Genomic DNA, 21,880 nt, shown 5'->3' with positions numbered 1-21,880 from the left:
GGGAGACCTGGGAATGCTCTTCCCCTGTGCCTGAATGTCTGGAGTTTCTGCTTCTAAACCAAAAACAAACTCAGAGAAAATAGCTAAAGCCTGGTGTGCCCCCATTAATGCAGAACTTCAGGAGTGAATGCCTGATCTTGCTGCACCCCACTCCTGAAGCAAACACACTGTGGTTTCAGGGGTCCCTACCTAATGCTGTTTAGCACCTGGACTTCCCGATGCTATCCAGTCTCTGCTGCTGCCATGAAGGAGGCTTCTGACATAGAAGGGATGGGATTTATTCCCGTTTTGGGAATAGGGTTGGGCTTTAAGGGGCTCACAATCTCACCAGTAAAAATCTTAACCATGTCCAGAACTCCTAGTGGGGATCTATCAGAGTGTGTGTGTGTATGCGCGTGCACGCAAACACACAGGTGAGGCAGAACTGGACAAATTGAACTAGGTAGACGGCATCTCTCAGGAATGTTGTGAGACTTAATTAAAGGCTTGTCAATTGTTTTTTAGATCCTTAGATGAAAGAGGCTGTATAATAATTCAAAAGTATTACTAAGATGCCTTTCTAAAACCTGGGAAGAACACTGTTGTTGTACTCATTGTAGGTGTTTAATAATGCAGAACATCAGGCTTGCTTGAGTGTGTCAGTCTAGGTGCAAATCAAAAAATTAAGAATGAATGCAAGTCTTAGAGCAATGTGGCTGCTCGCTATTTCCAAGGAGTTCCACAGTTAGTTAAATGCAGCGTAGCAGTCAGAGGATGCCAATCACCATAGAGCTGTTTGTGTAAGCAGCTGATGGAGGCCTGTGGATCATGTGCATTTGAAATTGGTTTAGTAAAAACATTAACTGGGTTATTGATACAACTTCTGTCGTGGTAGCACCCAGAGAGCTGAATCATGAACTTGCCTCCTTGTGCTAGAGAATCATGGAAGATTAGGGTTGGAAGAGACCTCATCTAGTCCAACCCCAACTAAATCATCCCAGCCAGGGCTTTGTCAAGCTGGGCCTTAAAAACCTCTAAGGATGGAGATTCCACCACCTCCCTAGCTAACCCAATTCCTGTACTTCACCACTCTCCTAGTGAAATAGTTTTTCCTAATAGTCAACCTAGACCTCCCACACTGCAACTTGAGACCTGGGCCAGAAGAGTTTACAATGGAAATTTCATTGCTTCATTAAGCAAATTACTGTGTGGACACACTAGCTATACTTTTTCAAGGAATTTATGTTGTCTGTCTTTGGTAGGCATGATTGTTTGCTTTATACTTTGGCTGATAAGATTGAATACGCAATCTGTGGAAGTCCCTTGATGGTTTTACCTTGGTATGTTAAATGATCAGTACAGTGCATAACTTTAATACATCTGCAGTTAGGCATTGCCCCAGTTGGCTATTAATCCAGGGGTGCCCAAGTGTGGGCTGTGAGCCACATATAGCCACTGGGATACCAACATGTACCCACTGCCCACAGCTGTTATCTTTAGTTCTATGCAGGTTACAATACAAAGATCCCAGAAGAAACATGCTGTGATCAAGATGGAGCATTGCATGCTGGGACCTGTTTCTTTTCTGTAGGGTGGCTGCAAGTTGCTCCACTCCTTAATTTGAGTGTGTCTGGCAGATAGCTGTTCGAACACATCAGACATTGGGGTCTTCTACAGCAGTTCATGGAGTCTTGTTTTTTTTCCCCCTTTTTGCAGTTATCTATTTCATTATATCTGCCAAGACCGGATTATATACCTATGTATCACAGATGATGTAAGTATTTTGGATAACGCTACTATGCATACAGCCTGCAAATGATAGCTTTTTTTCTCTGTGCTTATCCATGAAAATCAATAATGGGCACAAATCCATGGGGCTGTTTTCTTTAGTGGCATTCCTGCATATTTACACTGGTGTAACTCAGAACATGGGCCCCTCTATTTAAAGTCAAAGTTCAAATATTTGAGTTCAGTCTACCTCAGTATCTAGCTGGTGTATGTATGGGGGGTGACAGTGTCTCCTTCCCACCACACCAACTTCCCCTGCTGCTTTCTACTTGCAAGTGAAAACCTGTGGGGGAGGGGAGGGGGAAGGTTGGTAAGATTCACCCAGCTTTCTAAGCAGGACCAGTACAATAAACCTACAAGGATCAGGTGACTTTCGCTCTGCAGTCATCTCTAAGGCATCCTTAGTCATTAGTACAGTACACTTAAGCTTTACCCTCAACTGTGGAAGAAGGTACAAATGGAGGCTGTGAAGTCTGTTGTCTTTGTTTCCCCTTAAAAAGTAAATGAAGCACAGGCTTGCTTTTGAGCTTTGTATGCCTGATTCCAGTGGGTATCCAGCAAGAAACAGACTGATATTAAAGTGACTGCCCTTAACAAAGAGATTAAGAGGAAGAGGTAGCAAGGCTTTTGCAGGGTTATGCACAGCGCGGTTGTTCATGTTTGATAAAAGTTGGAGGATCTCTAAATAGTTACATATCTTAAGTTTTTCTGTAGGCGACCTATCCCACAGTTCCCTAACTAGAACAGTGTTGGGTGACTTGCAGTTTTCTGCCTGCTGTGAATATATATTTTTTTTTTTTTACTTTTAGAACTTTGAACGTTCCAGAGCCTTCAGTTTCCTGAATGAAATCAAAAAGAGATTTCAGACTACGTATGGTTCAAGAGCACAGACAGCACTTCCATATGCCATGAACAGCGAATTCTCCAGTATCTTGGCTGCACAGCTGGTAAGATACATATAGTCAGAAGGGGCTGTCTAACCAGTCTCGTCTCTCCCTTGTAAACACTCTTGTTGTTGGCTTTAAATCAGTGGTTTTCAACCAGGGGTATGCAGAGATCTTCCATGTAATCAGCTCATCTAGATATTTGCTTATTTTTACAACAGGCTACGTTAAAAGCACTAGCAAAGTCAGTGCAAACTAAAATTTCATACAGACAATCTTCCAAGTCCCTAGTCAGACTCCACTCCCATCCTTGGAAAGAGTTCCCCTAAGTAGGGAGGAAAGTGGTGTTTGGAGAGAAAAATGCATGCATACTTTGTAATAGCTTGTGCAGAGCTGTGTTGGGAACTCCTCCTACCTGAACATTGATACGCTTCTCTTCAGCAGGACTAGTTTGTATTTTGACACCTCAGGAGTATGTAGCCTTTCTAGAGCTGGGCACATCTAAGCACTTGACAGTCATAAGCACAGCCTGATGTAGTCTGCTGTTCTGAGACTGGAGAATTTCTTTTAGAATCCACCCTTTGTCACAGATCTTGCTCCAGTCTCAACTTCCATATTGAAAATCTTTCAAGGGGATGTTAAAAATATGAACTGAATATAAAGAGACTGCCCGTAGTCTCAGGTAACATGGAAACAATAACTTTGAGCGATTAACTGCCCCCATTCATTTCAGTTAAATTTTGACTCCTAATGACAGCTTAATAGCAACGCTCTGTTTCTGCTCAAGTGATCCACAATAAAATTCTGCTAATATGCTTATCCAACGATCCTAAACTGCCTCCTGAGCATGGAAAGCTTTCACCCTGCCTCTCTCACCCAGATTCCTTCATAATGATGTTGATTATGCAGATAATTAGCATACTGGAAATGTAGAGTAGCACAAAAGGAAATATAAAATATCATGGGGTTATAGTATTGCTTGTAGTATTCACTTTCCTATTGAATTCAATAAAATGCACCTGTATAATTAAATGAAGCTGTTACAGAATTTCCAGTCAGTTTGCCACACTATAGCACCACAGAATTTAAGTCTAGCTTGCTGCAGTGTACACAGAGCCCTGATAACAAACTTTGTGATTAACCTTGCAGTTGCTGTTCCCATTTTCCAGCTGAGGATTGAGGCACACTAGAGAAATGACTTGCCCAAGACTGTACAAAGTCAGAGCTGGGACATAAACTCTGTAATCTTAGCTATGTAATCTTAGCTTTCACCTCAATTTTTATTTTTCCATGTCCCTCTGCCTCCTGTAATACTTAGTACTTGTGTTCTTCACCCATAGATTTCAAGCCATCTACAAGGGTACTGAAGTAACAGGGAAGATAAACCTGAGAATCTCTGGGTAGAACTTCACTTGTAAGCTTTTGGAAATTAGTAGCAAGCCAAAGTAGATGTAGGAAGTGGTTGAAAGCAGCCTGCAAGACCTGTACAGCTATAACACTGATACAATAGAAATGGTGCTGGTGAAATGCACCTGGACTTGTCGGTGCTAAGATGCTCAGGATGTTGTGTCCTAAGCCTCTTGGAATGTAAAGGAGAGGTTTAGATCAAGTTTTGGTCTGCCCTGTTGGACCCCCAAAAGAGTAGGTGGCTTGAAAAAAGAGCAACTCCTAATCCTGCATACTGCAAAACAAACAGGACTGGCAAGGTGGTTACCCTCCATGGCTCAGTGTCTCATTACTCTCTGCACTGGCAATGGAAAGAGGCAGAAGAAACAGAATGTTACTCTGCTATATCTTCTCCAGCAAAGCTACAGGCTGGTGAAGGAGCAGTGCTTTAGTGATCCTCATTAGGGAGGTATAGCTGTCCCCATTGAGAGCTGCAGTGTTGAGTGGAGACTCTGCAAAAGCTGCCCAAATGAGGGGAGACGTCCTCTGGAGCTCAGCTGCACATTTGTCTGAGATCTTGAAGATCACTTTTTATTAAAAGAAAGGCAAAAACAACTTGTACAAGTGTGCGTGTAGACTCTTGCAGATCTGCACACTTTGTATTATGGCTGCCTATAGAATTCCCTCCCCTGTGATGCTTGTGCATTGGCATAAGAGTGTGTAGTGAGGGCGGGTACAGAAGGGCAGGGCTCAAGGACTGGAACAGAGAGCTCTGGGGGAGAGTTAACATGCATTGGCAATGTGATGCAGAGAGAGTGAAGACTGAATAGCAAAGGGTGATGTGGGGGGGAGAGTGGAGTCTGTGGTGGAAACTTGCACAGTGGCTGGCTTCAGACTGTTTGGTTGAGGGCCAACAGACAGGATTTCTCCAAAAATCATTCAATCTGTTACTGATAGGGGGTGGGCTTTGGAACAGGAGCTGCTTCCTCTGGACCTGTCACATGAATGCATGTGATCAGTAAGCGTTGCAGTTGGTGGATGGCCACAGCTGGCGCTCACGTTTACTGGCACATAGCAGAGAACTTTCTGTTTCAATCCTATGGAACCATTTGTGCCGAGACTCCCTAAAGGGGTCTAAATTGGGAAGTGCAGTGAGCGTAGGATATTTTAAAAATACAAATGCTGACTGCTCACCCCATTTGTCTAAATGTCTGCTCAAAACTTTATTTTGCAGTAAATGCCATTTCTAGGGCCTAAAGCTGCAAGTGTAGACTGATCACATACTTCGTTCTTCCCATCACAGGCAAAAACACACTTGTAGTGGGAATGAGGAAGGTATGACAATAACTGGGACGCACCTCCCTGTGCTGCTTGGCCCATAACGATATGTAGGGTGCTGCGTACATTGAGGGATCTTACAGTAGCTGTGAGTAGCTAATAAGCCAGTGATGTTTCTGATTTCCTTTACATCCAGCCTTACTCCCTAAGGAGGGTTGGGTCTACTTAGTATTTGGCTTAGAGTGGGGTCTCAAACTCAATTTACCTTAGGGCCAGTGCCAATCCTCAGATCCTCCCAGCAGGCCAATAATGTCACTCAATCCGCCCAGAACCCGCCCCCCAAAACTCCGCCCCCACCTGCCTAAGGCTCTGGGAGGGAGTTTGGGTGGGAGAAGGGGTCTGGGGTGCTGGCTCTGGGCTGGAGTTTGGGTGCTGGGTGCAGGCTCTGGGCTGGGGCTGAGGGTGGGGGTGCAGGAGAAGGGGGTGGGGTTGCAGGCTCTGGGAGGGAGTTGGGGGTCGCTTACCTGGGGCTCCAAGGGGAGGCAGGCCGGGGGGGCCTCCACACGCTGCTGCCCCCAGGCACCGCCCCTGCAGTTTCCCATTGGCCGCAGGGGCACTTGGGACGGGCGCAGCGCACGGAGGTGAGGCACAGCCCCGCCCTGGGGCCACAGGGAGGGGTTGGCAGACATGTGGAGCGAGCAGGCAGACACTGCTCGGCTGTGCTGCCAGGGCCCCGGACCATTTTAAATCATCTGGGGGGGAGCGCCCAGGGGCGGCAGGTGGGGCCAAGGGAGAGACCCGGCCCCAAAACTGCTGGAGCCCCGCAGGCCACATTGGGGAGGGAGGTTCGCGGGCCGCAGATGGCCCACAGGCTGCAAGTTTGAGATCCCTGGCTTAGAGTCTCGGGAGTAAACTGGGGGGGTGAGGGACTGTGAACAGCAGTTCAGTAGGCAATACGATTCAGCTGAGTCTGTGCTGGTATGACGCACAAGCACAATGCTAGGAATTGCTGCTCTTCTGGCTCTAGTCTATAGGATGGAAGTTGCCTGTAGCACACCATACACTACTGTCAAGGCTAAATCCCCACTCTGGCACTTCAAGTGCAGAAGGCAGGGGCCTGCAAGGATTCTAAAAATGAAGAAAAATAAGGCTCAGCTCCATTTCCGCCTCCAAGCGCTTCTCCTCTCCTCCGCTTTCCACCTCGAAGCGCTTGTCCTCTGTTTCCAAGCGCTTCATCTCTAGGAAGAAATTCCTTTCTGCCTCAGTTAGAACTCAGCCTGGGTTAAAGGCATCCCTCCATCCTGGCACCTGGATCTCGGGTTGGGGAGGGCTGAACCTTCCCTCCTGGGAAGTTCCTGGTCCCCCATCCTTACCCTGCATTTCTGTCATGGAGCTGGATGTCTGGGCTTGATCTGGGTCTGTCTTCTCCGTGGTGTGCCGCTTTGGGAAGACTGGTTTCTCCAGAGTTTTGGTGCCTGACCGCAACCTCATGCACAGGCTGCCCTACGCTAGCCTAGCGATTTCGTTGCCACAAAGCAAGAAAAGAAAAAACTAATAAACTGCTTGTTGGACTACCTGGCTTTGCAGGCTAATCCTTTGGCTTGCCTGTTTCCACTCGGGCAGCAAAGAAAAGAAAGAAAGAAAAAAACAACTCCCTGTCTTTCAAGCAGCCAAAAGGAAAAATGCGTCCTTTTAAAATCCTGAGGTCTGTGCTTCTGGTTCAAAATGATCCCACTGCTCTGTCACCATGTCAAGGCTGAATCCCCACTCTGGCACTTTGAGTGCAGAAGGTGGGGGGCCTGCAAGGATTTTAAAAATTAATACTTGCCACTCCAGACTTGTATTAAACTCCCAAGATTACAGCTTTTCTCTGACCTTGGCTCGCTAAACTCTGCCACCACCCAAATGCAAAAAAAACCCCTTGGACCAAGGAAGGAACACTTGGGAATTCCTCCCCGGGGTGCCCTCAAACCCTTCCCATCCCCCCACCACTCACCCCCGCCCCAGGGAAGAGCTGAGAAAGAAAACAAAGGAAATTAGTTGTGCTACCAGCTAATCAAACAACATGCACAAACCTCTTAGGATACCAAAAATCCAATCCTGTTCTTAAAAAAGGTAAATTTTGTTAAAAACAAAAAGGGAAAAAATACAACTGGAACTTAGGCTTTTGCTAGATTTTAAAAAGAGCAATTCCAAAAATTAAATACTCAAACTAGCTTTCTTGGGGGTTCAGCTTAAAGGGGTTCAGCTTACAAGCAAACAAAAGCATCGGGGTTAGCACAAAGGAGATCCACAAGCCAAAATAAGAAATAAACCTGATAGCGTCTGTCTAAACATTCCCTATCCAAGTTATTTCTTCTAGGTATGGAAGATACTTTTTCATACCTGGTTCAAACCTTACACAGTATTACTGCTCTGTCCCTGCCTCCCAGAGAACAACAGACACAAAGGGATAGTTTCTTTCCCCCATTTTAAAAAGTTTTAGCCTTCCCATTGGCCAGTGGTCAGGTGCCCACTTTTTTTTCCCCTTATCTGGGGGACTTTTTAACCCTTTACAGGTAAAGCAAGTAAAGAACAGCTACCAAGAGGGATTTTACAGCTAACTGGCTGGCTGGGTGTCCCCGTCCCCCCCCACTTTATTTATCACAACCACCAATACCAGTGGTGCAAAGGCACTCGTCCCACCACTGGTACTGTACTCGCTGTGAGCAAAGTTAATCATCTGTGCCATCCATGTCAGAAATTAATCCAGTCCAGACAGAAAGCACTGGCAGAGCAAGTGCCTTGGTGCAGTTGGCTTTCCCAGTGCAATCCAGCGTGCTCTGAGCTGACACAGTAGGGAGTAAATTACCCAAGCCTGGCTTACTGAAACTAGCACTAGTGAGTGTGCTATGCCCTGGGAATAACCGGTTATAATCCTCTTCAGAGAATTGCTGGCTAGCGGGGGTGAGTGGCACGTCCGTCATCGCTGTCCTCACTGTTGCTTCTGTTGCCATTGCCTTAAGCCTGAGAGTTGCACTTGTTCCCAAGGCCATTGCTTTTCCTGCTCTGTCCCATCTGCCTGGCAAGGGACCTCTTAATTTTGCAACCTTGGACAGTGTCTAGGGGGTGCCTTCTGCTGGCTGCCTGAAAGAGAGTTCTGGTCTGCATGTGTGTTTATGAAGGCCCCTACAAACCATATAAACTTCTTGCCGTGTTTCTGAAGTAAATGCTGTTCTGGCTATTTAGGGTAACTGTTCACAGCTGACACACAATGGATGGGATGGGGGAAGGACCCTAACCTGAGCTGGTCGATAGTCGGGAGTATTAAGGACTCTAAATGCCATGCTGTCTGATTGGAGGAAAACAGCTGGGAGTTGGGGTGTGCTGGCTCATATCTACCCTGACATGCTCTGGTAACACATCCAAGGGATGTGATGATGTGGTCTGGCAGCAGAGGCTACAGAGCAAGGCTGCTTAGCTCACTGCACGTGTAGTGACCAGGGTGGTTTTAGGGTGACACATGGTGAGTCTGAGGCAAAAAAAATGGATGCAATGACTCCACTTCATTCAGAGGTGAGTCCTCTAATCACAGCTGTACTGGGAAGCAGATGGGCAAAAGTATGAAATGTGGCTGCTGCAGCCTGAAATGCAAATGCAATTCCAAGGAGAAGTGAGATTAGAGACCTGACTTAGACACATTTCCCAGGGTCTGAGAGTTGCTGGATGCGTATAGCTAAAGCTGCATGGCTAAAATCAGTGGGGAAGTGCAAAATAACTGAGATGGCAATAGGGTGTCACTGATCCAGCTCTCGTACAGCTCTGGAACAGTCCCTGGGCGGACCCCCTTAGTACATCAGCCCCCTTAGGGTCACACTCTCACTGGGGTAAGCCCCTTGGCTTCACCACCTCCTGGGACTGAACCCTGGAGCATTCAGCACCTGTTCCATGCCATGAGCTTCCTGCAGCGGGTCCATGTGGATTGGACCCCGCAGGGAGATTTACACACCAGAGACTTGCACCCACAGTTTCCTGGAGTAACTCTCAGCCAGCACTGTAAAAGCAGAAGAGTTTATTAGGTGTCTGGAACACAGTGTAGAAAGTCCTATGTTATCACAGAGAACAGAACGTTACAGCCTGGTCCATCTGGGTCAGTTCAGAGCCCAGAGCTGCTCTCTGATCCCTTCTTAATCTAGTCCAGAAGCTTCTCCTGCTTCCTGCAACCCACACTTAACCTGACCCCTCCTTTGTCCTTGTTCCCAGGCAAACACTGTCACCTGGCCCTCCTCCTAGCCCTTTGTTCTCCAGCTGGTCAAACCTGGCTGGCTTTCAGGGGTGGGTCATCCATGGTTGTTAGTTGCTTCATACCCAGTGTCTGGGTAGTTGTCTTCTGAGACTCTTCATGGCTTGGGGCCAGGACGCAGACAGCCAGACATCAGTCATACCTGGATCCCCCCCACCTAGTTAACCATGCAGCATGCAGGGGAAACTGAGACACACACAATAGTTGTCCAAAATATTAGGGAAAAATTCCTGCTCCATCATATCGGGTGCTATATTGTTCCTATGAGCTGTAGCCTAACTAATTTTTTGGTCCCAAAGACTACACAGTTAACCAGAAAACAGAAATGCTGTTGTTATCTTGACTCTTGCACAGTTGTCACCAAAAAGTGAAACCTTAAATATTATAGACTTGAAGGTCAGAAGGAATCATGGTGATCATCTAGTCTGACCTCCTGCATGTTGCAGGCCACAGAACCTCACCCACTCCTGAAATAGACCCAGAATCTCTGGCTGAGTTACTGACATCCTCAAATCGTGGTTTGAAGACTTCCAAGTTACAGAGAATTCACCATTTACACTAGTTTAAACCTGCAAGTGACCCTTGCCCCAGGCTGTAGAGGAAGGTGAAAACCCTCAGGATCTCTGCCAATCTGACCCAGGGGAAAATTCCTTCCTGACCCCAAATATGGTGATCCATTAGACCCTCAGCATTTGGGCAGAACCTGCCAGGCAGATAACTGGGAAAAAATTCTCTACAGTAACTCAGAGCCCTCCCCGTCTAGTGTCTCCAGCAGTTGAGGATTTTTACTACAAGCAGTGGCTGATGGGCCACACGCCATTGTAAGCAATTTCATCATACCATTCCCCTCCATAAATTTACCAAGTTCAGTCTTGAAGCCAGTTAGGTTTTTTGCTCCCACTGCTCCCCTTGGGAGGCTGTTCCAGAACTTTACTCCTCTGATGGTTAGAAACCTTCTCTTAATTTCTAGCCTAAACTTGTTGATGGCCAGTTTATCGCCACTTGTTCTTGTGTCCACATTGGCACTTAACTTAAATAGCTCCAGATTATTTTCCTTTTTAAAAGAAATAAGGGCTTCTCTAATAAATGTAGAAAATAAAAGCATAAGAGCCTTATAGCAACCTCAGAGGGATAAATCCCAGGTAGGGAGAGGAGTTACTGGGTTGCAGACCTTGTCCATTCCTTTAAAGTCTGTACATAATTCATGGTACACATATATGTAATTCATCTTCCATTCTCATGTTCAGTGTGGTCCTAAACTCTTAGGATAGTTTTCTACTGTATATGTTTTGGGATACGGTTTTCAATGGGTATAAATCAAAAGCTTTTCAAACCAAGTAGTCTCACTTTTTCAGTAAAAGCCCTATTGAAATAGTGATTAGAATTTCTAAGTGTTTAGGCACGTATTTTCACTCCTGTAAATGAAGGAACATTGTTCAAACTTTCCCAGCTCTCTCATTTTCAAAGATAACTTTGAAAATGGAAAACTTCAGCCAAAATCTCACAAGTGAAGTGTGTGTGAAAAGGGAACCTTGCTTTTTTAACCTTAACTATAGAGAGTGCCAGTGGCTCATGTTGCAAAGTTTGTTAAAGGAATTGGTTGTTATCGTAACACCCCATTACATATCCTTAAGGTGTGGTACTTACCAGATTGGCCAAATAGTAACTCTGAGGGTGTTTAATCATCAGTGCCATGTTGCAGTCTCTGCTGTGATTGTATTCATTGTTGTGCACATGAGAGAAATGGTGCATAAGAACTCCAGTGTGTTTCCCAGAAAGACCAGGTAACCCATGCATAATAAAATAGATTATTAAAACTTACATGTATGTGACTAGTGCTATGAAGCTTTGCTTCTTCATGTGTCAGAAGTGATGGAGATTGAGATCTGTCCAATTCTGATGAGTAAAAGTCTCTTGTGAACTACAATAAGGAAGCAATGCCTTACACTGTTTTGGCCCTCAGAACAGCCTCCTAGCCCTAAGATCTCTGCTGCCTTCAGGAGTGTGCTTGTATCTAAACTAATAAATGGCAGAGACTCCAGAACATATCTGCTATTAGGCATGCTAGATCTCTGTGCTCACTGATGCTTCATCTGGGTTTGCCTTTATTTTTTCCCTTCTGTTTGCAGACAAATCTGGGACATATGGGGTTTTTTCTCTTCTCCCGTGCCGTGCCATCCCCCTCCACCCCCCAACACTTCCTTATTTTAATTAACTTTGTGGACCATCCTTAAAAATACAGCCTTGGTTCACTTGCAATGTGGGGCTAGGCTTGCTGTCTGGTTTTACAAGATGTTGTGTAAGTGCCATTGGGTAATGACCAGCAATTCACAGCAGGGACAGCAAATTTCTGTGAGACCAGGCTAAATCCCACTAAGAGAAGTCCCACCCATCCAATTATTGGAAGTAGATGGGGGAGGCTCCTGCTTTTACCCCAGAGGGAAGTTTGTGTAACTTGTGGCTTGGTCTAAACATAAAAGTTGTATTGGTATAGCTACGTTGGTCAGGGCTGTGAAGAAACCATGCTCCTGGCTGATATAGCTATGGTGACCTAACCTCTCTATATCTGTAGCTGTGTTGAAGAGGGCTTCTGTGGACCTAAGGTCCTTTAGGAAGGTAGTGTTCCTACGGTGACAGAAAAACTCCCTCTGTCGGGGGAGGCTGCATGTGTGCCAGGGGCTATGGACTCCAAAGTGTGATGTGCCTTAATTGGGGAGGGGGGTTGAACCTTCTGACCTCTCCAGTACCACCCCGGTCTCATGCATACAGACCTTCAAATGGGTAATATTTGGGTGGGGATAAGGAGTGGGCTCAGCTAGCCATTAACTTGGTGGTGGTTTTAGCTAGCAAGCAGCTCTTCTCACCTCCTCCTAAAACCAACCTGTGCCACCCCCACTTCCATCCTGTCCTCTGGTCAATGAAAATTAACAGTGGTGTGATTGACTATGTGAGCGCAGCCAGAGCATAACACACTGGGATGTGGGGTCTGCCAGAAGTGGCTAAAATCGAGCATCTGCCCAGGACAAGGCTCGGTTTGCTGCGGCTGATGCAAAGGCAGCCATTGGGATTCCTGTGAAGTCAGTAGTGAACAGTAAGCACAGCTCACGGGGTGGCTCTGGCCCCCCTGCTATCGCCTAAAGGATCAGCTCTCCTATGGCTTGCCCTTTAATGGACTCAGGGCACTCCTTTCATAGTGGAGGCCATGGGCTTGTCCTCAAGAGTCTGTTCCAATTAGGTTGCCTAACGTGGTAAGAGGAGAAGGTAGCTAGCTCCCAGTGAGCAGCATGAACAAGACTAGAGTTGCAGAGCCAGGCCGACAGACTTTAAATTTCACATACCTTAATTATAAGTTCAGTTCCTGAGATGTTTCCTTGGTGGAGCATCACTGGAAGGGGAGGGGTGGAGGTGGCAGCAGTGACTGTAATCCAGAATGAAGTTGTAGTGGCAGTGCAGGGCCAGCAAGAGTTGCGAGTTTGACCCTATATCCTGTAAACTGGAGGCAGCATTCTAGGCAACTGGGTGCCTTTAGATAGCATTTGGAATCCCACCCAAATTAGGTTGTCTTGTCCATTGGCTTTGGAAGAGCTTCACACAGGTTGCTGCTGTGTAGTTTCTATCTTCAGTTTAAAAGCAGGTTTCAGAGCAGCAGGGATTCTTGATGGGGTAACTAGAGGGCTAAAGGGGGAGGAAAGGCCAGTTATGGCACACAATTCACCTGTGGCTCATTGCCCACAGCAGCAAGCTCCTGCACATCACACCTCCTAGGAAACCGCCATGAATGCAGACTGTTCAAACAAACCTTGGCACTAGTACATGCCAGCAACTGGGGCAGTTAGCACTTATGGCTTTGGTCTCTGCATGTCTCAGAATCTCTTTGTAAAACTGGGACAATATCCCTCTGGGGTTAGTGCAGCTGTTTGCAAAACGCTTTGAAAGGTGCTGTTGCCAGCAAGCTCTTTAGGAGAGAACGAGGAGCTGAGATAGGAGAAATTGTTTTCATTCTAAATAGATCTGTACATCACTGACTCAGTTCATCTGTTACAGAAACACCACTCGGAGAACAAGGGCACTGATCAGATGGTGGAGACACAAGCCCAGGTTGATGAACTTAAAGGAATCATGGTCCGAAACATAGGTATTTATCACTTCACTTCCTGCTCTGCACACAGCGCACAACCCTGGGTCCCAGAGGAGCATCCCTTTCTGAGGCATTGCCAATAGTATTGTGCAGCTGATGCTTTATGGGAAGCTAAGGTTTACCTGACATCTTCTACAGTAGTAACCTGGTTGAACAACAGAGTCTGCTACAGTTGGCGAGTATTCCACACCACATACAGAAGTGCCCTGAGTTTGCAGAGGAATTTGTTTGCACTAAGATTTCACTATGAGTGGCAGATTGGGATTGAAGAGTGGTGTTCCAGACCAATGGTGGATGTGCTCCAAATTCCAAATGCTCAATCTCCATTCTGCATTGAAAACCATGTGGGCCTGAGTGCAGGATCAAAGCACTTTTATCACTCCTTTGCTGATGGATTTGAAGAGTCTTAAAGCTGGAAAGATTTGGAACTCCTTCTATTCTTGGAGAAGGCAATGGTTTATCCAAACTAAGGGTTTGTCTACACAGTGGGGTAGTGTGCTTTACAGGGTTGTGTTTTTTAAAATGCATTACTTGGTCTGTGTAGACCTTGCTGGTGTGCTTTGATCTAGTGTTGTTTGAAATGCATTGCATTAAAGCACAGTAGGGAACCTTTAGTGCGCACAAGCAGGGTCGACACAGGCCAGTTAATGTGCAGCATGTTAGTGTGCTTTAGAAATCACACTCCTCTGGAACACATTACCCCACCATGCAGACAGGCCCTAAAATCCATGTGGCTCCTTGTCATAGTCAGGTTGATTAAATAGCAACTCACCAGTTTCTGATGTAGGGCTCTTTTACACTAAAATATTTACTTCTGATCCAAACTATATAGCAAGTGTATAGAGTTATACAAGCGAGATGAAGCTAGAGGTACTGTATTAATGCTTCCTTCAAAGCCTCGAGTAGCTTGTTAAATGACTAATCCGATGACTGTTTCCTTTTGAGGGCTTCGTTCTTAAACAGTGCCTGACAGTGTTTAGCCCACAGCAATGGAGTTCAAGAAAAACTTGCTTCCTCGCTTATGATAGAGGGCCACATCCTCAGCTGGTATAATTTGGTGAAACTCTAGGATCTGGCTCAGAAAGTGATTTGGGATTGCTTGGGACATGGAAATTTTGACCTTTCTCCTCCCTCCACCTCAAATACTGTACTCCAAGTAGCTTAGAGGGGGTGTGCACAACGCTTAAATGTCTAGCATTAAATGTGAGCTTTTTATTGGTAAATGTTGGTAAATGTCTATTTCACTGTACACATACCCAAACCAAGGAAAAAATATTCCCATTGACATTACTCAAAACTTAAACAAAATAAGAAAAATGCTGCTTGAGAACTTAGTTTAAGGATATTTATTTTGTACATCCTGACATATGTTGACAATTTGTGTTAAGTTATAAAGCTTCTTAATTCTCAACGTCTACTGTCACAGGGGCAGGAGGGGCGGTTCAGACAATTATGTGATGTCCTGGAGCTGTGAAAATTTATAAAAATAGAAAAAAGCTTTAAAATAAATGATTTGTTGAAATTATAAAAATAATTGAATTCTGCCAATCCTAGTTGTATTAGAGATGTTTCCTGGCCTTGAAGTAGCAAGAGACTTGGATAAGGAAAGTGCTTTTGCACCTGGATTCTGACAGCTGATTTGTTCTTCCTCCCTAAGACCTGGTGGCTCAAAGAGGAGAGAAGCTGGAGCTGCTGATAGACAAAACTGAGAATCTAGTGGATTCAGTAAGTACAGAGAAGCATAAGGGGAAGCGGGGGGCGGAGGTGGTGTGTACTGTATGCAGTAACCAGACATGCTGGTACCATATTAGTTATGAGGAAAAGCTGATATTATCCAGTGTGCAGTGGGTGCAGGTGGAGCAAAGAGCAGGCCCTAGAGCTGTACATCGTGCAAATATTGGGGCTTCTAGACTCTAAGCCCTTGTGTATGTATTGTGACTGGCATGTCGTGTGTACAAGACACATGACTTTCTTTCAATCCCCCTCTAGGCCTTACCTAGGCAACTTGGTTTCCAACAACAAGGCTGTATTCTGCTTGTGGCATAGCTAATTGTGCCCTCATTCCTTACTGCACTATGTCTTCTGTTATTTGCCTCCAAGGCATAGCAGTGCATGAGATGAGTGGGTAGAAACTGGATACCAGGCATGTAGACTTGTCTAAACTCTGTTCCCATTGGAGTAATGCCTGATTCCTACCTTCCTGGTGCTAGTTCAGTTAGGTGCTCCTGCTGCTGCATCCTTCTCTGATAAGGAACCTTCCTGTATAAGTTGCACTCTTCCCCTTTCTTCCTGCCTGTGCACACAAGCCCTAGATGCCCACATGCCCTTCCTTCCTGCTTTCCAGTATGTAAGGGGAAGCCTACAGTCTGGGTTTTCTTCATATTTTGGTTCCATGATATCTATGTTCTTCATTATAGAAACCTTAATTATGAAAACTCTCAGATCAATTGACTTCAGGCTAATTATGTGGAAGCCTTCTGGCCTATAATAGGGCTGCTCACCTGGGCTCATGAACTAAGTGGGGATTGTCTTTCTCTCATAGTCTGTCACATTCAAAACTACCAGCAGGAACCTGGCCAGAGCCATGTGTATGAAGAACCTCAAGCTTACCATCATCATCACAGTAGTATCGATTGTAAGTTACTGGCCTTTATCCTCTGTCGTCTAAGGGTGTAACGCACGTGCTCCTTTCTAAAGTGAGGCCTGGATGTTAGAAAATGTCATCCATGTCTCTTCACGGTAGTCCCCAAATAACCAGTGTCTCCAAGAAGGAACCCATTTACCACCATCACTATAAGGTTCTCTTCCCAAGGCTAGGAACCAACATTTCACTACCCTTTTTACGCTAGAGCTGTTTGGGAATTTTTCATCAATGATTTCCCAACAAAAAATGCCCTTTTCCCAAAAATATCTTCTGCAGAAAATTCATTTTGCCAAAAAATTCTGTTTTTCCATCAAGAAAATTGAAGTGATGATTCCCTGGCTGGCTGCCCACCTGGAAAACTCTTGTCGATTACATTTTCTACCTGCTAGTTCTAGGGCCCAGGAGCCAGGAGGCCAGCTCCTGGGGAGGGAAAGACTTCCTTCAGGCAGGAAGCCCGACATTTCGTTTTGGTTCTCTCAAAATGAAATTCTCTCAATCCATTCCCACAAAAAAAAGTTTCATTTTGACTTGTTCCATCCCAAATATGAAGGACCTTTTTCAAAAATGGGAAATTTTTTACAGGAAGGGATTTCTCTTTTCCAGCCATTTCTAGCCCTGCCCATAACGGTGTGCAGGGGTGATATCCTCTATCTTAATGTATCAGATGAGGACAGGAAGTGTAGCATTCCAGAGGGTGTCCCATCGCCATTCTCTCTAGTTGTATATAGCCCTGTAAGGGAGGGCAGGGACATAGCTGTCCTGTTGACTCTTAAAATCTGAAGCACTGGGTTCACAGTATCTGGGCCCAGTGGAGACTTAAGTTTTAAGGAGTGCCTGTGCCCCCGTTGCTGACTCTTACTTGAAATGGTGTTATGCCTGAGTCATGGCCTCTCCTTCTCCTCCGGTATTTACCCTCAAATGTTCTTGCTCTTAACATCTTTCATCTGAGGACCTCAAGGCATAATTGCAGGTGACATAAGGAGAGCTTTGCACCTGATGGAGCCTTGCATCACTCTGCAGGGACAATAGTGTTATCCCAGTGTTGCAGTTGGGGAAACTGAGGCAGATTTTCCCCAAGTCGTTGAATGCCGAAGGAGAAGTTGGTGGCAGAGACAGGAATAGTACCCTTGTCTGGGTTTTCAAACCTTGTTCTAAGTACTTGACTGCTACATGCTGAGTGATAGGAAAGATTCTCTATCCATGTGACAGTGCTTTCTTCCTCCAGGTGGTCATCTACATCATTGTGTCAGCTGCCTGCGGGGGGCTTACATGGCCCAGCTGTGTGCAGAAGTAAACAGATGGCCTGTGCTGATCAGCCAAGGATGAGAGCACATGAGTGTGTGCGAAGGAGCAACCCACAAAATAACTTGTCTTTCACTACTGACACATCATTCTTCCATCCTTCCAGGACTTCATACTTCTCTTTGCCTTATCACCCCCAGTGGCCCCAAGTCACTGCCTCAGTGCAGTTTCAGCCTCAACAAAGAGCTGTTTTAAAACTACTTGAAGGGATTTTGTTTTTGTTCTTTTGTCTTAACTGCAGTTTCTCAGCTGGGCAGGCAGTGAGGCTGGCTCCAGAGGGTATGTGCATGCTTCTCTGTGTGTGTATGTACAGCTTTGCACTTTAATGGAAGTGTGTTAAGCAGAGAACAGCATTGCTAGTGCCTCCATCTCTGCATGAGGAGTGGGGCTGGAGAGCTCAAGGTGGGTCAATGAAGGTAGGCAGAGTGATGAAAGTCCATTTTGCTGCCACTATGTTGGGATCTAATTAACATCTCCTCCCTACATGTTTGGTCCACAAAGTGATGTATTATGTAGGGTTCAATGCTTACTTGTTCAGGGGCCACTAATGCAAAGATGGGTTGAGGTCACAAATAGAATGGCACAGTAGATGTTAAGATCCCTCAAAGGCATAGGCCCCTCCTGGAGACACATCTCCCTCTTCAATAATGAACCCTTTTCTCCTTTGGGGAATCTCTTTGGACAGCTGTACAGATGGGGGGGATTGAGTGGGCATGTTGAAATGACTCCTTTCACCCCGTCTTCTGCTCAGCTCCCCTACTTTGTGACTAAGTTGATAGAGTAAAGATGATGATTGTGATAAACTTGGCTGCTGTTTGTCATTGTGTTTTAAGTATCGCTTCTGTCCTGTATGTTTAATCGTCCCCCACTCAAAATAAACTTACAGCAAGTGCTTATTACTCAAGATGGAGGAGATGGAATTGGGGTGACGCCTCTTCTCTAGTTTTCAAAGAGGAGATGTGTTCTGAGTTCTATGAGGTGCCATGTACTTGCATTTCCATCCTGGTCAGATCCTTCCACGTTAAAGAAACAAACCACTGAAAACAGGTAACTGATGGTTCCTTCCCAGTTCTAAGTCTCACCTTGTGCTGGTCTGAAGGGAAACTCTTAGCCAGATATGTATTCTAGATTCTTATCTGTGGTACAAAACACCAACATTAACAACCAAAGGCAGGGGTCCTTGACAAATATACTGCTGTGAGAACCTCACAGGGCCAAAAACAGCCCCATAGAACCTTGTCCAGTATCTGATGATAGCTTTGATTATAAACCTTTTGTCCTATCTGGATGCCCTTATCTAAGGGTAGCCCTGTATAATTCATCAATAGCGAAATGGGGGTGGCACTGTCCAGTTATATACAGTGCAGATTTGTAAAATAGTGGCTTGAGGTCTGACCTAGGCAGTGTGTAAAAGGCTTGCTCACTCTTTATTGGTAAACTGTTCAATATTTTTTTTGAAAGAGCTGTTTCCTGTGGAGGGGATGGAGACAAAAGCAAATCCTCTGATAAATGAGAAATATGAGGTGGCTTAACACAAATATCAAACTCCTGGGCCCTAGAGTTTCCCACTGCTCAGTCACTGAGAAACTATCTCAACCTCCACCTTCTTAATAGTAGATGTGTGGGAGGAAGGGAGAGAGGCTTAATCCTAGTGCTTATTGCAGTGCCCTTAATCAGATGTGATGTACAGAACATCTTTTGCACGCTGGCCTTGAGGAGTTTATCCGAGGCCATTTAGTACTGGGTCCCCGTGAAACGGCACTGAAAACCAAATTGCCACCCCATCACATCCTTTGTACTGCTGCATGTTACACACTGATCTCTCAGTGGGTTCCATTCTGTAACAGTGCTCTAAATTAACATCCATGCATCCTCAGTAGGTCAAAATCTGACCCATGATAGTTGGAAATTGGTAAGTAGTGTCTTCCTGCCATGCAAATAAACATTTGTGACCCTGTTCAGTCCAACTGGAGATACAAATGAACTTATCACTAAGAATAGAAGCAGTGCTGAGTTTATTGGAAACCCTCAATTGGTGAAATACTCATGGCTCATCTGGGAAGTGCAGGAGATAGGTCATCTCCTTCAAGCATGCACTACTGCCCACAATCAGTGTGCAACTGTGCATGTTTTAAGGATTGATAGTTACTGTTAACTTCCTATGATTTGTCTGTTTATGTACAAACACTTTTTATATAAATGATTTCCTTGTTTTAAAGAATGCAGTGAGGCATTACTGTAAAACAAAATTAACCTGTTTGAATAAATTTACTGTATGTCAAATGACCAGACTTTGTGAAGTTTTGTGAGGGGTAGCTTGGCATTAAATGGCTGCTCCCAACTCATGGTGGAGGAGCACCACTAATCTTAAACTCAGCAGTGTTCTGAAAAGTTACTTTAAGACACTGCGTAACCTAACTTGGTGTGCTTCTGAAATAGGCCAAATTACTAAAAGATACTTTAAATACATCAGCAGTAGTGCTGCCTGTCCTGATTAGACTAATTTAGTTTCTCCTGAGCAGCAAGAAAACTAGTCACTACCCCTGTGTAGACCCTTGCTGATAAAGCATATTATCCAAATCCTCCACATGGGGAAGAGTTTGGTACATACTTAAATCAAGTAGAAAAACAGCTTCAAGAAAGCAGATTAAAACAAATCTGGACCATCTTTTTCTGTTTGCACAGCACCTAGCATAAGGGCTATAATCAGGGTTGTCTATCTGCTTCTGCAATGCACTTTTGTGTAGCCATCCTCAGCATGACAGATGTTGCCCTCAGGAGCTAGACTGGAATAAGCTGTCAGAATTGAATTTTGTGGAGAACTCAGTAAAAAGCATGCAGAGATTCTTAATATGACTCTAAACCAACCATCCCCTTTTCATGTGCAAGAAGAAAGAGAAGAGACTTAGTCCTTTCTGCTCAATCCCACAGCAAGACACTTCTTGCAGGTAGGAATACAGCTCAAATCTTCAAGTAGAAGTATTCACCAGAGAAAGAAGGAACTGTTGTCAGATTATTCACTGCCTTGCACCTTAGTCATTTAACTCTGATGAAATGAGAACCATTGTTACACACACTCTGTACAGGTAATAAATAGCTAGATGGTGTAAGGTACCAGAGAATTGGGTCTTGCATATTGGTTGAAAGACATGTTGTCCTTAATGTTGGGAAACTGCATTATGTATCTTGTCTGAACTCTACAGTGAACTTTATTTTGCAGGCTACTCCAATTAAAATGTTAACTCTAGTCCAGGTTGATAAAGTATAGTGTTCTCCTACACATTAAATGTAGCAAATATTGTTAATGGGCTGTTCTAAGTCCAAAACAAAGCCTGTTTACTAGAAAATACATGATTTTTCCCATGCTTAATGCTTGGCTTGATATGAAATGCAAAAATGTCTGTGAGCTATCCCCTTTCATCTTCAAAACATCCTTTGCATAAAACATTCTATTTAATATAACTGATTTAAGCTAAATATCTTGCATGGCCTTCTAGTAGTGGTACCGCTGATTCAGGCAGCTAAAAGAATGCTGCAATAATTGCTTACTGTGGAACTTGCTCTGCAGAAAGAATGTTAAAAACTGAGTTTTAAATACCTCATTTTTCCCTATCTGAAATTAGTATTTAAGATATGAACCATCTGGGCTACCACTTAAGATTCCATCAGGAATCCACAACAGATTCAGAACAATTAAGTCACTGAAAAATCAAGTTTAGAATTTACACTTTAAAGGGTGCTTACATTTAAAATGTCCCAAAAAGCCTGTGGTACTCCAGCTCTAAAGGAAAATCCAAGTGCCAACTCTGAAAGCACTGGCTAAACTGACTTTATGCGTGTGTAGCAGGCACTCAATATTTTCTACATGCCTGTACCACCTGTGATTCAACATAGCTAATGCTACCGTTGTCTGGGTACGTTAAAATATCTTGTTTACTACAGTTTACCTTTACGAAGAACCTGCTCAGAGGGAAAGTGTGTGGAACAGTTAGCTAAAAGAAAGTAGTAAAAAAAGCAGCAGCCAGGATTTAAACTCCTCTGCTAGTTTTTTTTAAATGCAGTGTGCAGCCTTCATCCTAAACTAAGTTTTCTAGCCCAGTTTAATTTTGGTATAGCTAGGCAAGAAGCCTCAATCTCAATGACTAAATACTGATAAGGAACTGTAATATATCTAGTCCTTCCCCAGTGACTGAGCTAGC

At 44.7% G+C, this 21,880-nt stretch overlaps 2 protein-coding genes across 4 annotated transcripts in view; one reads left to right on the top strand and one right to left on the bottom strand.

Moving 5' to 3' along the window:
- VAMP7 (vesicle associated membrane protein 7) overlaps positions 1–19,964 on the top strand; it is a 51,924-nt gene extending 31,960 nt beyond the window's left edge. For all 3 annotated transcript variants that reach the window (XM_077827079.1, XM_077827078.1, XM_077827077.1), the window contains exons 3-8: positions 1,696–1,753; positions 2,577–2,714; positions 13,642–13,732; positions 15,393–15,460; positions 16,278–16,370; positions 17,605–19,964. In XM_077827079.1, coding sequence (XP_077683205.1) covers positions 1,696–1,753; positions 2,577–2,714; positions 13,642–13,732; positions 15,393–15,460; positions 16,278–16,370; positions 17,605–17,673 — 517 coding nt within the window. In that variant the 3' untranslated portion in view covers positions 17,674–19,964. The remainder of the gene's footprint in view (positions 1–1,695; positions 1,754–2,576; positions 2,715–13,641; positions 13,733–15,392; positions 15,461–16,277; positions 16,371–17,604) is intronic.
- The window catches only part of LOC144270546 (SLAIN motif-containing protein-like), an 82,105-nt gene continuing 75,308 nt past the window's right edge, over positions 15,084–21,880 (bottom strand). The window contains exon 10 of the mRNA XM_077827072.1: positions 15,084–15,203. Within this exon, the coding sequence (XP_077683198.1) occupies positions 15,143–15,203 (61 nt within the window). The 3' untranslated portion in view covers positions 15,084–15,142. The remainder of the gene's footprint in view (positions 15,204–21,880) is intronic.

This window comes from Eretmochelys imbricata, chromosome 9, assembly GCF_965152235.1.
Source record: "Eretmochelys imbricata isolate rEreImb1 chromosome 9, rEreImb1.hap1, whole genome shotgun sequence".
Classification (NCBI taxonomy): domain Eukaryota; kingdom Metazoa; phylum Chordata; order Testudines; family Cheloniidae; genus Eretmochelys; species Eretmochelys imbricata.
This window is presented reverse-complemented; position numbering and strand designations above follow the sequence as displayed.